At 42.1% G+C, this 15,286-nt stretch overlaps 1 protein-coding gene across 1 annotated transcript in view; it reads right to left on the minus strand.

The window, feature by feature from the left end:
- Positions 1–15,286, minus strand: part of SLC25A1 (solute carrier family 25 member 1) — a 55,715-nt gene that overhangs the window by 13,566 nt on the left and 26,863 nt on the right. Inside the window, exon 2 of the mRNA XM_083590542.1 lies at positions 824–931. Within this exon, the coding sequence (XP_083446668.1) occupies positions 824–931 (108 nt within the window). The remainder of the gene's footprint in view (positions 1–823; positions 932–15,286) is intronic.

Genomic DNA, 15,286 nt, shown 5'->3' on the forward strand with positions numbered 1-15,286 from the left:
TGAACGCCGCAAGGGACAGGGTAGTCCTGAGGGGCTTTGTTTCCTTAGGCTGGATAAATAAGGGAGGGGGTGGAAAACCCTCCCCCCCCCCCCCCACACACCATGACATGAGGTGCCCAATAAGGAATTTTTGTCCATGGTATGATTATTTCCCACCTAGTCATTTTGACACTTTGGCACCGTCTTTGCAAAATGTAAACAATTCCAAAATACAGACGTGCTTTTGCAAGATTCGGTATTACTTGAGGGTCAATTTCCAAAAAAAAAAAAACTCTGGGGTTGCAGTGCTCATCTCGCTTTATTGGCCGAGGGAGCCGGCGTACAGCTTCTGGGTCATGTGGCCAGCATGACTAAGCCGCTTCTGGCGAACCAGAGCAGCGCACGGAAACGTCATTTACCTTCCTGCCAGAATGGTACCTATTTATCTACTTGCACTTTGACGTGCTTTTGAACTGCTAGGTTGGCAGGAGCAGGGACCGAGCAACGGGAGCTCACTCCGTCGCGGGGATTCGAACCGCCGACCTTCTGATCGGCAAGCCCTAGGCTCTGTGGTTTAACCCACAGCGCCTCCCCTGTCCACCTGAAGGGCTGCACGAAGCTAGTACATATCCCGGCTCAAAACCCCAATATTTAATTGTTTAAATAACCAAGTAAATAACCACACATTCATCCACCTGCAAAATGTGGCTCTTCCCCCATGGCACCTCTCTGAACAGCCTGGCCAGGGTCATGTTTCGGTTTGCTTGCGGGAATCGGTTTGGAGCAGACAATGGACAGTGAGGGATCTGGTGGGTTTCAGTCCTACTGCGTGGTGAAGACTTACCAATTCCTTTGTAGCGGGGCGGGTTTGCTTTCTCATCCAGCTGAAGCTGCGTTTTCACATACTCTGTGGGGAATGTAATGCAAATCTCAATGCCGCCAGCGATGCCACCTAGGGGAAAAAATAAAGCAAAGCAAAATAAAAACAACCCCCCATTTCCAAAAGAATCGCATCAACACTCTTTTCTCCTGGGTACATCTGTCATGGAAATTCTACTCGATATTCATCCAGAGTAGATTCCAACACATAGTTAGCAGAGTAAAAACTTTAACACATTGTGGGATTCCCAAAAAATAGACCAGAGGCAATTGTATTTCACCCAGCAGAGACCAATGGTGTCTCTTTTTTGGAAATACATTTTTATTTGATTTTCAAATATATATACATATAACAAAATCAATTCCAAATCCAAATGTTGAGATTACTCTTAATCTCCTGACTTCCCCCTCAAATCCCTTCCGTGGTCCTATTGTTACTATTTTCCACTGCATATCAATACTACTCCAATTTTTAGTCTTTCTAAATTATCCGTACATTCTGTTACATTACAAGTGTGTTTAAAATCCTGTTCATGTTTTCACCTGCTTACAATGATCTTGTATATAAATTATACACTTTCCCCATTCTTTTTTAAAGATCTTGTTGTCTTGGCTTCTGAGCTCCCCAGTAACCACAATGATGTCAAAGTGCCACCGTTGTAAGATAAAGAATTGGGAATTGCATCCATGCCCAAGTTCGCAAATTATTTGAGAATATAAACCAAGATGATATGGTTTTGCAAGGACATAACATAAGAAGAGCCCAAGGCCCATCTAGTCTGGTATCCTGTCCTCACGGTGGAAAATCAGATGTAGAAAACACTGAGAAGTTCAAACATTCCCACATTAAATGAATAAGGCAATATTGGATTCAGCTGAATACTTCCTGAAGGTGGCAATACCCGATCTGGGATATCCCATTGGAAGCTGCAAGTGGGTGATCAACATAATGGACTCCTCCATAACAACAACAGCAACAACAACAGAAATCCTGCACACAGAAATCTAGCATGTCAGGGAGGCTGCTAGGCTAGAACCCTTTTCTAAAAAGTTCTGTGAAGGAACACTCAGTCCTCTCAACCCTCACATTTATTTATTGATACAGTGGAACCTCATTGTTGAACTTAATCCGTTCTGGAAGACCGTTCAATTTCCGAAATGTTCGACAACTGAGGTGCAATGGGCGGTCAGAAAAATCAATTGAGAAACGCACCTCAGAAACTGTTCAACTTCTGAGGCGCATTCGAAAACGGAAGCAATTACTTCTGGGTTTTTTGGCATTCAAAAACCAAAACATCCAGCTTCTGAGACGCTTGAAAACCAACATCCCACTGTATTTGCATTTATATCCCACCTTTCCTCTTCTTCCTTATTTTATCCTCGCAACAACCCTGTGAGGTAGGTTAGGCTGAGAGAAAGTGACTGGCCCGAGGAGACCCTGTGAGCTTCAGTGCTTATTGTTTTTAGGAGACTCCTAGTTCTCTCACAGAGCTACAATTCCCAGAGTTTCCCCTGAAGAGGGATTGACTCTTATATCACTCTGGGAACCGCACTGTGGTTGGAAATAAAAAAGAATGCCTCATTCATTTTATAGGATTCCCGTGTGCATTAATCCTCATTCGTTGCAGAACACTTAATGAGACACATGTTGTAAGCTGCTGCCAGGCATTTTCTATCCTTTGTGATGAGTTATCATTTCAGCCGCCTCTAACCTAACCCAACCTCTCCCTTGCTCAAAAGTTCCAGCTCTCGCAAGCAACCATCAGACAGGATTGCAAAACGCATTAGCCAAGAATATCATCCTGTAGTGGCATGGAGAGAGAAAGAGACTGAGTGTCTGAAGAATGGATGGCAGCTAACAGGTTTATAGGTTGAATCCTGACAAGACAGAAGTACTGTTCTTGGGGGACAGGGGGCGGGCGGGTGTGGAGGACTCCCTGGTCCTGAATAGGGTAACTGTGCCCCTGAAGGACCAGGTGCGCAGCCTGGGAGTCATTCTGGACTCACAGCTGCCCATGGAGGCGCAGGTCAATTCTGTGTCCAGGGCAACTGTTTATCAGCTCCATCTGGTACGTAGGATGAGACCCTACCTGCCTGCGGACTCTCTCGCCAGAGTGGTGCATGCTCTGGTTATCTCCCGCTTGGACTATTGCAATGCGCTCTACGTGGAGCTACCTTTGAAGGTGACCCGGAAACTACAACTAATCCAGAATGCGGCAGCCAGACTGGTGACTGGGAGTGGCCGCCAAGGCCATATAACACCGGTCCTGAAAGACCTATATTGGCTCCCAGTACGTTTTCAAACACAATTCTGGTGCTGACCTTTAAAGCCCTAAACGGCCTCGGCCCAGTATACCTAAAGGAGTGTTTCCACCCCCATCGTTCAGCCCGGACGCTGAGGTCCAGCGCCGAGGGCCTTCTGGCGGTTCCCTCACTGTGAGATGTGAGGTTACAGGGAACCAGGCCGAGGGCCTTTTCAGTAGTGGCGCCCGCCCTGTGGAACGCCCTCCCACCAGATGTCAAGGAAATAAACAACTACAGTGGTACCTCAGGTTAAGTACTTAATTCGTTCCGGAGGTCCGTTCTTAACCTGAAACTGTTCTTAACCTGAAGCACCACTTTAGCTAATGGGGCCTCCTGCTGCCGCCGTGCCGACAGAGCACAATTTCTGTTCTCATCCTGAAGCAAAGTTCTTAACCTGAAGCACTATTTCTGGGTTAGCGGAGTCTGTAACCTGAAGCGTATGTAACCTGAAGCGTATGTAACCTGACTTTTAGAAGACATCTGAAGCAGCCCTGTTTAGGGAAGTTTTTAATGTTTGAAGTTTCCTTCTGTTTTTAGTGTTCTGTTGGAAGCCGCCCAGAGTGGCTGGGGAAACCCAGATGGGCGGGGTATAAATAATAAATTATTATTGTTGTTGTTGTTGTTTCATCCAAGACTGGCCCAGTGAGCTCCGTGGCTGCGTGGGGATTTGAACCCGGCTCTTTTGCCACCCCCAGTGCTCTCAGCAGCAAGAAAACAGCTCTCCTCATAACTTTTAGCACAGTCATGTTCCAAAAATCAGGAGCGTCCGGCAGCCTATGCATGTGATCAGCTTTGATGTGCTATATTTTTAATCTCCAGCTGGTTGGCCCACACACAGAGACCTTCCTGAAACCTGACCTCCCTCTGTGGCTATGGAAATCCGCCTTCGCGTCCTGACCCTGTCAACTGGCCGAGTCATTCTTTCCCCTACTATCATTCACCAAGAGGAACGCACCACCCAAGCATGACTCAGCACGGGCATTTGCCCGTTGCCATTGGCTGGGACAGGAGCATGCCCAGTCAACGCCCAGGCCAGGAAATTAGGAGGAAACAGGATCTGCATCAGCTGAGCAGGCTTTCAGGTCTCACGATGACGACAAAGCTATCGGCAGGCCCACAAGGGGAAAATATTCCATGCATGCTGAAAATTCACTTAAATGAGGAATTGGCCCCCGGGACTGGCTTTCGGCACTGAAAGCGCCACAGATTGTTCCTGCGCCAGACTTTGAGAGATGGCCCACACAACCGCTGAAAGATTTTTAACAGGGGAGAGTGGGTGGGAAAATTATAGAACTGCAAAGTTGGAAGGGATCATGCGGTCATCTATTTATTTATTTTTTAAGAAATATTTATTACGATTTTACAAAAACAGATATACAAAAACACATAATAAAAAAGCAAAAAAATAAGAATAAACACACACAAAAAATACAAAAAATTAAAAAAAATTCTTTTTCATAATTTAAAACTCATTTGCTTGTTTCTTTGACTTCCTCACACCCCCCCTTCTTGTATTCCCATTTAAGTAATCAAATCAGCAAATCCTTACCCTCTTTTTATCTTATCTCTATAACTTAACATTTTGTAGCTCAGTATTTTCATCCATTATCAATTCATTTTTGCATATTCTTATTAACTTTGTTACAAATACCACTTATTTCCAATCCAACATCATTTTAATTATGTTTTAACCTATTTATACCCTTTTTCCATATTCTTAAAGCATTACAGCTGGAAACCACTTAATTTCTATCCAACATCATTCTAACATTCATTAATTTTGCAATATTTCTGTAGATAGTCTTTAAATTTCTTCCAATCTTCTTCCACCGCCTCTTCTCCCTGGTCCTGGATTCTGCCAGTCATTTCTGCCAGTCCCATATAGTCCATCACCTTCATCTGCCATTCTTCCAAAGTGGGTAAATCTTGTGTCTTCCAATACTTTGCAATAAGTATTCTTGCTGCTGTTGTAGCGTACATAAAGAAAGTTCTGTCCTTCTTTGGCACCAATTGGCCGACAATGCCCAGAAGAAAGGCGTCTGGTTTCTTAAGGAAGGTATATTTAAATACCTTTTTCATTTCATTATAGATCATTTCCCAGAAAGCCTTAATTCTTGGGCACGTCCACCAAAGGTGAAAGAATGTACCTTCAGTTTCTTTACATTTCCAACATTTATTATCGGGCAAATGATACATTTTTGCAAGCTTGACTGGGGTCATGTACCACCTGTATATCATTTTCATAATATTCTCTCTTAAGGCATTGCATGCCGTAAATTTCATACCTGTGGTCCACAACTGTTCCCAGTCAGCGAACATAATGTTATGTCCGACATCTTGTGCCCATTTAATCATAGCAGATTTCACCGTTTCATCCTGAGTATTCCATTTCAACAGCAAGTTATACATCCTTGACAAAATCTTAGTTTTGGGTTCTAACAGTTCTGTTTCTAATTTTGATTTTTCCACCTGGAAGCCAATTTTCTTGTCCAAATTATAAGCCTCCATTATCTGATAATAATGAAGCCAATCTCGCACTTTATTTTTTAGTTTCTCAAAACTCTGCAGTTTTAGTCTATCTCCCTCTTGTTCCAAAATTTCCCAATATTTCGGCCATTTGGCCTCCATATTAAGCTTTTTCTGGGCTTTTGCTTCCATTGGTGACAGCCACCTTGGAGTTTTATTTTCCAATAAATCCTTATATCTTATCCAGACATTGAACAAAGCTTTCCTGACAATATGGTTCTTAAATGCTTTATGTGCTTTAACCTTGTCGTACCACAAATATGCATGCCACCCGAAAACTTTGTTAAAACCTTCTAAGTCCAAAATGTCTGTGTTCTCAAGAAGCAGCCAGTCTTTCAACCAGCAGAAAGCTGCTGATTCATAGTAAAGTTTAAAGTCTGGCAGGGCAAATCCACCCCTTTCCTTTGCATCAGTTAGTATCTTAAATTTTATTCTGGGCTTCTTGCCCTGCCAGACAAATCTAAAGATATCTTTCTGCCACTTCTTGAAACAATCCATTTTGTCCACAATTTGCAATGTTTGAAACAAGAACAGCATTCTAGGCAATACATTCATCTTTATAGCTGCAATTCGTCCTAACAAGGAAAGCTTCAAATTTGACCAAATTTCTAAGTCTTTTTTCACTTCCATCCAACATTTTTCATAATTATCCTTAAATAAGTTCCCATTTTTTGCTGTCATGTTAATCCCCAAATATTTCACTTTCTTAACCACAGTCAGACCTGTCTCATTCTGAAACCTCTCTCTTTCAATCGATGTTAAGTTTTTCTCTAAAACCTTAGTTTTTGACTTGTTCAGTTTGAATCCTGCCACTTGACCAAATTCTTGAATTAGTTCTAAAACTCTTTTAGTACTAGATTCTGGCTCCTGTAACGTCAATACTAAATCATCTGCAAATGCTCTCAATTTGTACTGTTTGGCTCCGACCTGTATACCTTTAACCAACCGGTCCCTTCTAATCATGTTCAGCAAAACCTCCTGGACCGATATAAAAAGCAATGGGGAGATTGGGCACCCCTGTCGTGTCCCTTTTTCTATCTTAAATTCTTCCGTCACCACATTATTTACAATTAATTTAGCCTTTTGTTCAGAATATATTGCACCTATACCATTTTCAAAACCTTGGCCTACCCCCATCCCCTGTAGGTTCTTTTTCATAAAACTCCAAGAGATATTGTCAAAGGCTTTCTCCGCGTCCACAAATATCAGAACTGCTTTAGTGTTTATATTCACTTCTAGTTTTTCCAGAATATCAATTATGTTCCTCAAATTATCAGACAAATGTCTTCCCGGGAGAAAGCCTGCTTGGTCTTTATGAATCTCTTCCATCAACACTTTTTTCAATCTCTTGGCCAGAATGTCAGCAAAAATTTTGTAATCCACATTAAGTAACGATATAGGGCGGTAGTTCTTAAGCTGAGTCTTTTCAGTCTCTGTTTTCGGTATAAGTGTAATATACGCCTCTTTCCACGACTCTGGTGCCCTCTTCCCTTCCAAAATTTCATTGCAGACTTCCTTCAAAGGTTGTACTAACCACTCTTTCAAAGATCTATAATATCTAGAAGTCAGCCCATCCGGTCCTGGAGATTTGCCCAATTGCATATTTTGAATGGCACCTTCTACTTCCTGTTCAGATATTTTATAGCTCAACATTAATTTACTTTCTTGAGAGATTTTTTGTAATCCATTTGTCTTCAAAAATCGGTCTATGTCCATTTCTTTCTGTGGCCCTTGTGAGTATAATTGTTTAAAGTACCTCTGGAAACAATTTCTAATTTCATTTGGATTATGTATGTTCTTTCCTTCCACTTCTAAATTTGTAATAGTATTTAATTTTTGTCTTTTTTTCATTTGCCAAGCCAACAATTTCCCACATTTATTAGCTGATTCAAATGTTTTTTGTCTCATTTGTTTAATTTTCCATTCTATTTCCTGATTCATCATTTCCATATATTGTACTTGATATAGTTTTATTTCTCTCAAGATCTCCTGCGACTTTGGTTTTGCCCTCAATTTCTTCTCACTTTCTTTTATTTTCTCCAAAATTTTATCTTTCTTCTCATTTTGACTTCTCTTCTTTATTGCATTCTGTTGTATCAAAAACCCTCTCATAACAGCTTTACTTGCGTCCCAAATTACTCTTTTTTCTACATTAGTGTTCATATTTATTTCAAAATAGTCTCTCAAAGTTTTTTGGGCCTTTTTATACACTTCTTCATCTCCAAATAAGGTGTCATTCATCCTCCATCTGAAGGAGCCAGTTGATATTTGCTTCATCTCCATCCTTACAGCATTATGGTCGGAGCAAGTTTTTGGGCATATTTCCACTTTCTTTATCTTTGGTGCCATTCATCTAGTTACCCATATTTGATCAATTCTAGTCCATGTCATCTTGGCTTCAGAAAAGAAGGTTCCCTCTCTTCCCAAGGGGTTCTTTGTTCTCCAAATGTCCACTAAGTCCATATCGTCTGTCATCTCAAAAAAAGTTTTGGGTAGTCTGCCATCCTTGGTAACTACCTGTCTTTGTGCCTTATCCATGTTTGTAGATACTACTCCATTCATGTCCCCCATCAAAATCAGATTGTAATCCAAATAGTCCAATAAGATCTCATGCAACTTCTTAAAAAATTCAGATTTCCCCTCATTCGGTGCATAAATTCCTACGATCAAAAATTTCTCTCCTTGAACTTGAATTTCAATTGCCAGGAATCTTCCTTGTTCATCTTTAAAAATAAATTTCGGTAATAGTCTCTCCTTTGCATATATCACAACTCCTCTTTTTTTAACTTTATCAGATGAGGTAAACTCCTGTCCCAATCTCTTATTAATTAGTAATTTCCTGTGTAACCTTGTTACATGGGTTTCTTGCAGACAAATCAAGTCCAATTGCTCCTTTTTTAATAAATGAAAAACATTTTTTCTCTTCCGAGGAGAGTTAAGGCCGTTACAATTCGAACTTAAAAGTTGCAGAGCCATGATGGGGTTATTTCGCTTTACCTCCGACTGCACCAAGTGTCTGTTCTTGTTCTGTCAACTGTGTGTCTTTCTCTGGGCCGTGCAATCCAAAAGATAAATTTGCTATACCCAGTATTCCTTTTTCCAGTGCTCTTGGCTCTTCTCCAGATTCCACTTCTTTCTGTAGATCTTCTTCGTGGTCTTTCAGAAACCTATCTTTTTCATTGACTGATCTTATTTTTATCTTTCTTCCTTTATATTTAAAGGATAGGCCTTGAGGAAATTCCCACCTAAAAAGAATTCTATTTTTTCTCAACAGGGCAACAAGATCTCCGTAGTTAAGCCTTAAATCCAGAAGATGTTTTGGAATATCCTAAATATCTCCACTCTTGATTCGTCAATTTCCAAAGTCCTTTGATAGTGCAGGTTCAAAATTTTATCTCTCTCCTCTTTTGTTCGAAAAGTAATCAAACAGTCTCTTACCTTATTCCTCCTTTGTCCTCTTCCGAGTCTGAATGCACTCACTATCTTAAATTCTTCCTTCCCCAAGTCCTGTTGCCAAAAATCTGTAAATTCCTGTGTAAGAAAATCAGCCAGATTGTCTTTCTCACGTTCTGGTACAGCCCTGATTCTTAAATTTTTTTGTTTCTCTTTCAATTCAATCATAGACAATGTCAAACCGTGGTCCTCCAATTGCTTATATACTGGTGGTATCTTCTCTTGAGTAGCAGTTGCAATCTCTTTTGCTTCTTCAGCTATCTTTCTAGTCGAAGCAGATTCCTGTAGTAATTTTTCAATACACTGTGTATTGGTATTCACCTTCTGTCCCAAATTATTAATACTTGTAGTATTCAAATCAATTTTAACTGATGCTTCAGCTACTTGTTTATTTGTCTCCGCCACCTGCTTAGCTAAATTTTCCAAAGATTCATTAATTTTCCCAAGTGCTTGTGCCAAAACATCTTCAGACGACATAACTTTTGGTTTGACCTGTGGAGGTGCAGCCCCTGATGTTCCAGATGCGCCAGATATTGAAGGCCTTCGCTGCTACGCAGTATCTGTCCTGTATTGTCTTCCAGACCTAGTAATCTTTTCTTGCGCCAGCTCTAACTTTCCTCTCCCATCTGCCATAACACTCTCATGAAAATCCAAGGCCAATCCCACGGTTAGAGATTGTTTTGAAAAGGAATTTTCCTATAGTCCAGTTATTATTGTAGCAATGTCAAACCTCCTCTAGGGGGACACAGTAACAACCAAAACTTGCAACTTTTAAAAACAAATATAGTCCTTATGAGTCCCCCAATTCACTTAAAAACAACAGTTTCAGTCCACTTAAACAGTTACTTTAAAACCAGGAGAAGTCCAGAAACACTGTATCTCTTTTGCAGAGCTAAGTCAAAAGTCCTCTGCTTTCCACTGAGCGGCTTTCCTTATCTAGGGGCAGTCCGTTCCCAGGTTTTAGGCAGCAGATTTTAGCTTCCTTTTCCTCTTGTTTTTGCAGGTAAATACACCTCAAACTTTCCCCCCTCCTCTCCTGCAAACTGGAGGGGAGACCGCTTTCCTGATGTCAAGATTTAAGTCTTTTTCCAAAACGTCTTTCCAAGTTTCCGCTTTACAGTCTCTTTGCTTTGATCTGTTTACAATAAGGGAAGGCAGACTTCCTGTTTATACCTTCCCGCTTCAGTACCAAATTTACTTATTCTTTTAAGTCCAATTCACATCCAATTTATTCCTACTCACGGGTAGTTAATTTCAAGTCCAATTGTCCGAGGAAAAAGTCAGCGCTCTCCGATAACAGCTGTGTGGCTTCACTCCGCGGAAGAAGCAGTCGACTCTCAGCACCGCGCTGCTCACCCCGTCCCGCTCCGGAACCCTTTTTTTTTAAAAAAAGGGTCCTTTTGCAGATTGGGGGGGCGCAAATGGTGCCCGCCGAGTCCCCACGTTCACAGGCTTCCCCCGCCTGTGATTTTTAAAGGGTCCCCGCTTTGCCGCAGCGGTAAGACCCGATCCCACGGAGCTAATCCCTCCGAGACTCAGAGGGAATCCGCCATTAATTGATGGCGCTGACCCAGAAGTCCGGGATCATGCGGTCATCTAGTCCAACCCCCTGCAATGCAGAAATCTTTTGCCCAATGTGGATCTGGCATAGGACACCTAACTATTGGCTTCACCTAAGCTCAAATTCCCCCCCCCCGGTCTAATATCCCTAGTGCTACAAGATTGTCACAAGAGTGCCTGGACTAAAACCATCTATCAAAAACTTCACTCTTGTGGTTTATCATCACAACAGCTACTCACTTTGGGTTTTACTAAGCAAACGGTCTAATTTGTCAGCACCTAAATGGTATCGAGCGTCAGAACAACTTGGCCACAATAAGGAAAATTTGCCCATGGTATGACTATTTTGCACCTTCCCATTTCGACTCTCTGGCACCCTCTCTGCATCACCTAGCAATTTCAAAATATAGATGCGCTTTTACTCTCGCAAGATTGAATGTATTGCCCTCGGCTGTACTCAAGGGGCCATTCCAACAGATTCCACACAAAAAACGCTTATGTCCCTGGGGAGATGGCTTGCGCTCTTTATAAAGACTTGAGGAATGAGGCTATCGCCCCTCTTCTATTGTCCATTCCGGGTCGCCCAGCCACTGCCAGTGTCCTTTCTCTTGGCAGATCAAGATGAGCAGGTGACAGCAAAGGTTGCAAGGTTTTTAGCTGGGGCAATCAGAATAAGGTCCACTACTTGACTATTGATTCAAAACCCTAAAACACATTTTATATAATTGACTTTTTATTTCTATTCTTTGTATATTGTACAGTTGTTTTATTGCTATGGCTGACGCAAATAAAGCTTATTTCATTCCTCATTCCTTTGCCCAACGTGAGTCTCGAATCCAAGACCTTGAGATTCTGTGTCTCACGCTCTTCCAACTGATCTATCCCAGAAATGGTCCGTTTACAGAAATGAGAATTTCAGGTAGCTAAGGATGGCAGAAAGAGCCCCCCCATCTGAATATTCAAAGCAGCATCATATCACTTCAAACAGCCACAATAATCCTGGGAACCGTAGAGTTTTGTCCTGGGTGCTAAAAGTTGTTGGGAGATCACCCAGTCCCAATACAGAGCTACAATTTCCGCAGAAATAAAAACCACGCTGTGAATTTTAGCTCTGTGAAGGGGACAGGGGGCCGTGTACCAAATTTCTGCACTCTGAACAGACTACATTTCCCAGAATCCTGGCGCAGGCATGGAAACGCAAGCGAGATCGCTTTTAATTTATTTACAATATTTGTACACTGCTTAATGCGTGAAATCCCTAAGCTGTTTACACAAAACACAACACCATCATTTAAAAAATGGAAAAGGAGGGGGGAGCCCATTGTGCCCCAGGACACTTTTTATTATCTATGAATCACCTAATTAAAAGAACTATTATTACATTAATTTATATATACAGTGGTACCTCAGGTTACATACGCTTCAGGTTACAGACTCCGCTAACCCAGAAATAGTGCTTCAGGTTAAGAACTTTGCTTCAGGATAAGAATAGAAATCGTGCTCCGGTGGCGCAGCAGCAGCAGGAGGCCCCATTAGCTAAAGTGGTGCTTCAGGTTAAGAACAGTTTCAGGTTAAGAACGGACCTCCGGAACGAATTAAGTACTTAACCCGAGGTACCACTGTATATATATTGATTCATAATTGAAAGAAATCTCTGAACAACACCCAAAAAATATTGCATAACAAAGTCAAATGCAAAAAAGAAAAAGAAAAAATTGCAGGAGCAATTTATGCTAACAATATTTAATTTTTCAAAAGTCTTTTAACCGGGCAGCACTTTAAAAGGACGATGGTCGCCTGTGAATCAGGCCAGCTAGCTGCCCTAACCTTAAATCTCTGCTGAATGGAATGTGTGTTTTTTTAGAGCAACAAGATTTCAAGGCGCCTCTCACTAGAGAGATTTTCTACAGGGCAGGGACTGAATCAAGTCTATTTGAATGCTTGCTTCTGGCTGCTTATCCTGTTACCTGATAAACTAGTTCTGGGTGCACTCAGAAAACAGCACCCTTTCCTCCTCCAGATTCTTCTCACGCCCCCAAAGCCTGGGAGCTCTCTCATCTCCTTGACCTGGTCTAGCAGAAGATTACGCCTGCTTTCAAAAGGGTCTTCCATTCTTAAAAAGGCAACAGGGCTCCAAAGTGAGGCCTCTATTATTTTTGGGTTGGGGGGAAAACCCCCCGCATTGATCCGACTTGGCCCTTGTTCCCGCCGTCTGACGGAGGGAAATATAAAAGGCTGGCCTTTGGGAGTTTGCCAGCTCGGTTACTTCTCACACCACAGAAGCAAGATTCTTCAAACCCTCCAATACGGTGTTAGAAACCCAGATATATAAAGCTTATCGTCAAATGGCACCTTAAACCTAGGTTACGGTCGCCACAACGGAATGGTCTAGCCACCCTTTAATTTTTTTGCAGTGAAATTTATAATTATAATTATTCCTTTCATATCTAGACTGCTTTATATTTTAAAGGGGGGGGTGTCCAAAAGGTTTGCAACACATTAAAACATATTAATAGGGAAGCTTTTAAAGTTTGATGCATTACTGTATTTTAATATTTTGTTGGAAGCCGCCCAGAGTGGCTGGGGAAGCCCAGCCAGATGGGTGGGGTGTAAATAAATAATAATAAATTATTATTATTATTATTATTATTATTATTATTATTACAGTAGTACCTCGGGTTACATACGCTTCAGGTTACATACGCTTCAGGTTAAAGACTCCGCTAACCCAGAAATAGTGCTTCAGGTTAAGAACTTTGCTTCGGGATGAGAACAGAAATTGTGCTCCAGCGGCGCGGCAACAGCAGGAGGCCCCATTAGCTAAAGTGGTGCTTCAGGTTAAGAACAGTTTCAGGTTAAGTACGGACCTCCGGAACGAATTAAGTACTTAACCCAAGGTACCACTGTATTATTATTATAACAACCAACATAACAACCCAAAATAAAACGAATTCAAGCTTCGAGAAAAATACTTCTGATCCTGCTCTAAGTGACGTTTTGCTTTCCACATATTTATTTGCCTACTTACTTTATACAGCTGCCCCATAGCAGAAGTACTCTGGGAAGGCAGTGTGGCATAGTGGTTAGAGTGTCAGACCAGGACCTGGCAGCTGAGGGTTCAAATCCCCACTCGGTCATGAAGCTCCCTGAGTGAACCTTGGAGTCAGTCACAGCCTCCTGGCCTACCTCACAGAGTCGTTGCAGCGATTAACTGAGGAAGGAGGTGAGAAACCATGGGCTCCTTGTCGAAAAAGGTGGGCTGTAGATGCAATAAATTAGCTTTTCTGCTTAAGAAAGCTGGAGGGGCCAGTCAGATGGAGATGTCAATCACCAACCCAGCACCCAGAGATCTCCATGTGGTCACTATGGACCAACGTCTCTCTCCTTTAACCTTTCTTCTATCTCTCTTTCTTTCTCTTTCTTTCCCTCCCCTTCTTTTTTCTTTCTTTCCCTCTGGATCTATGTATTTATTTTATCTAGGTTAGTGTTTTAGTCTGGACAACAAAAAGATATTTGATAATAATCTTTGTAGTGATGTATGGAAGTGAGAGCTGGACCATAAAGAAGGCTGATCGCCGAAGAATTGATGCTTTTGAATTATGGTGCTGGAGGAGACTCTTGAGAGTCCCATGGACTGCAAGAAGATCAAACCTCTCCATTCTGAAGGAAATCAGCCCTGAGTGCTCACTGGAAGGAAAGATCATGAAGCTGAGGCTCCAATACTTTGGCCACCTCATGAGAAGAGAAGACTCCCTAGAAAGGACCCTGATGTTGGGAAAGATGGAGGACACAAGGAGAAGGGCACGACAGAGGATGGGATGGTTGGACAGTGTTCTCGAAGCTACCAGGATGAGTTTGACCAAACTGCGGGAGGCAGTGGAAGACAGGAGTGCCTGGTGTGCTCTGGTCCATGGGGTCACGAAGAGTCGGACACGACTAAATGACTAAACAACAACAATCTCTCTTGATAAAATCTAATAAAAATTATCCTCTCCCTCCCAAAAGAACATCCCTAGTTCAAGCCTTGAAATATCCCCATCTGTTACTCTGGAGAGCTGTTGCCAGTACTGAGCTGGACTCCCTCTCATGTTCCTATTTACCGTATTTTTTGCTCTATAAGACTCACTTTTTCCCTCCTAAAAAGTAAGGGGAAATGTGTGTGCGTCTTATGGAGCGAATGCAGGCTGCGCAGCTCTCCCAGAAGCCAGAACAGCAAGAGGGATTGCTGCTTTCACTGCGCAGCGATCCCTCTTGCTGTTCTGGCTTCTGAGATTCAGAATATTTTTTTTCTTGTTTTCCTCCTCCAAAAACTAGGTGCGTCTTGTGGTCTGGTGCATCTTATAGAACGAAAAATATGGTAATTTGGTCCTTTTGTATACAACCATGAGGACTAGAATCCTTCTCTAGCTCTTTTTTAAGGGGAAAGGCCACTTAACATCCTGTTCACGCTGACACATGAGAATGCGTGTGCCCTAGGCAGACCTTAGCACTGCTTGGCTGAAACAATGGGTGGTTTTGACTTTAAGCCACTAAATCTTTCCCTATTGTGCTGTTGTCTTCCAGGGCTGCTGTTCAGCAACTCTCG

The sequence above is a fragment of the Podarcis filfolensis genome (genome assembly GCF_964270895.1).
Source record: "Podarcis filfolensis genome assembly, chromosome: 16".
NCBI lineage: Eukaryota > Metazoa > Chordata > Lepidosauria > Squamata > Lacertidae > Podarcis > Podarcis filfolensis.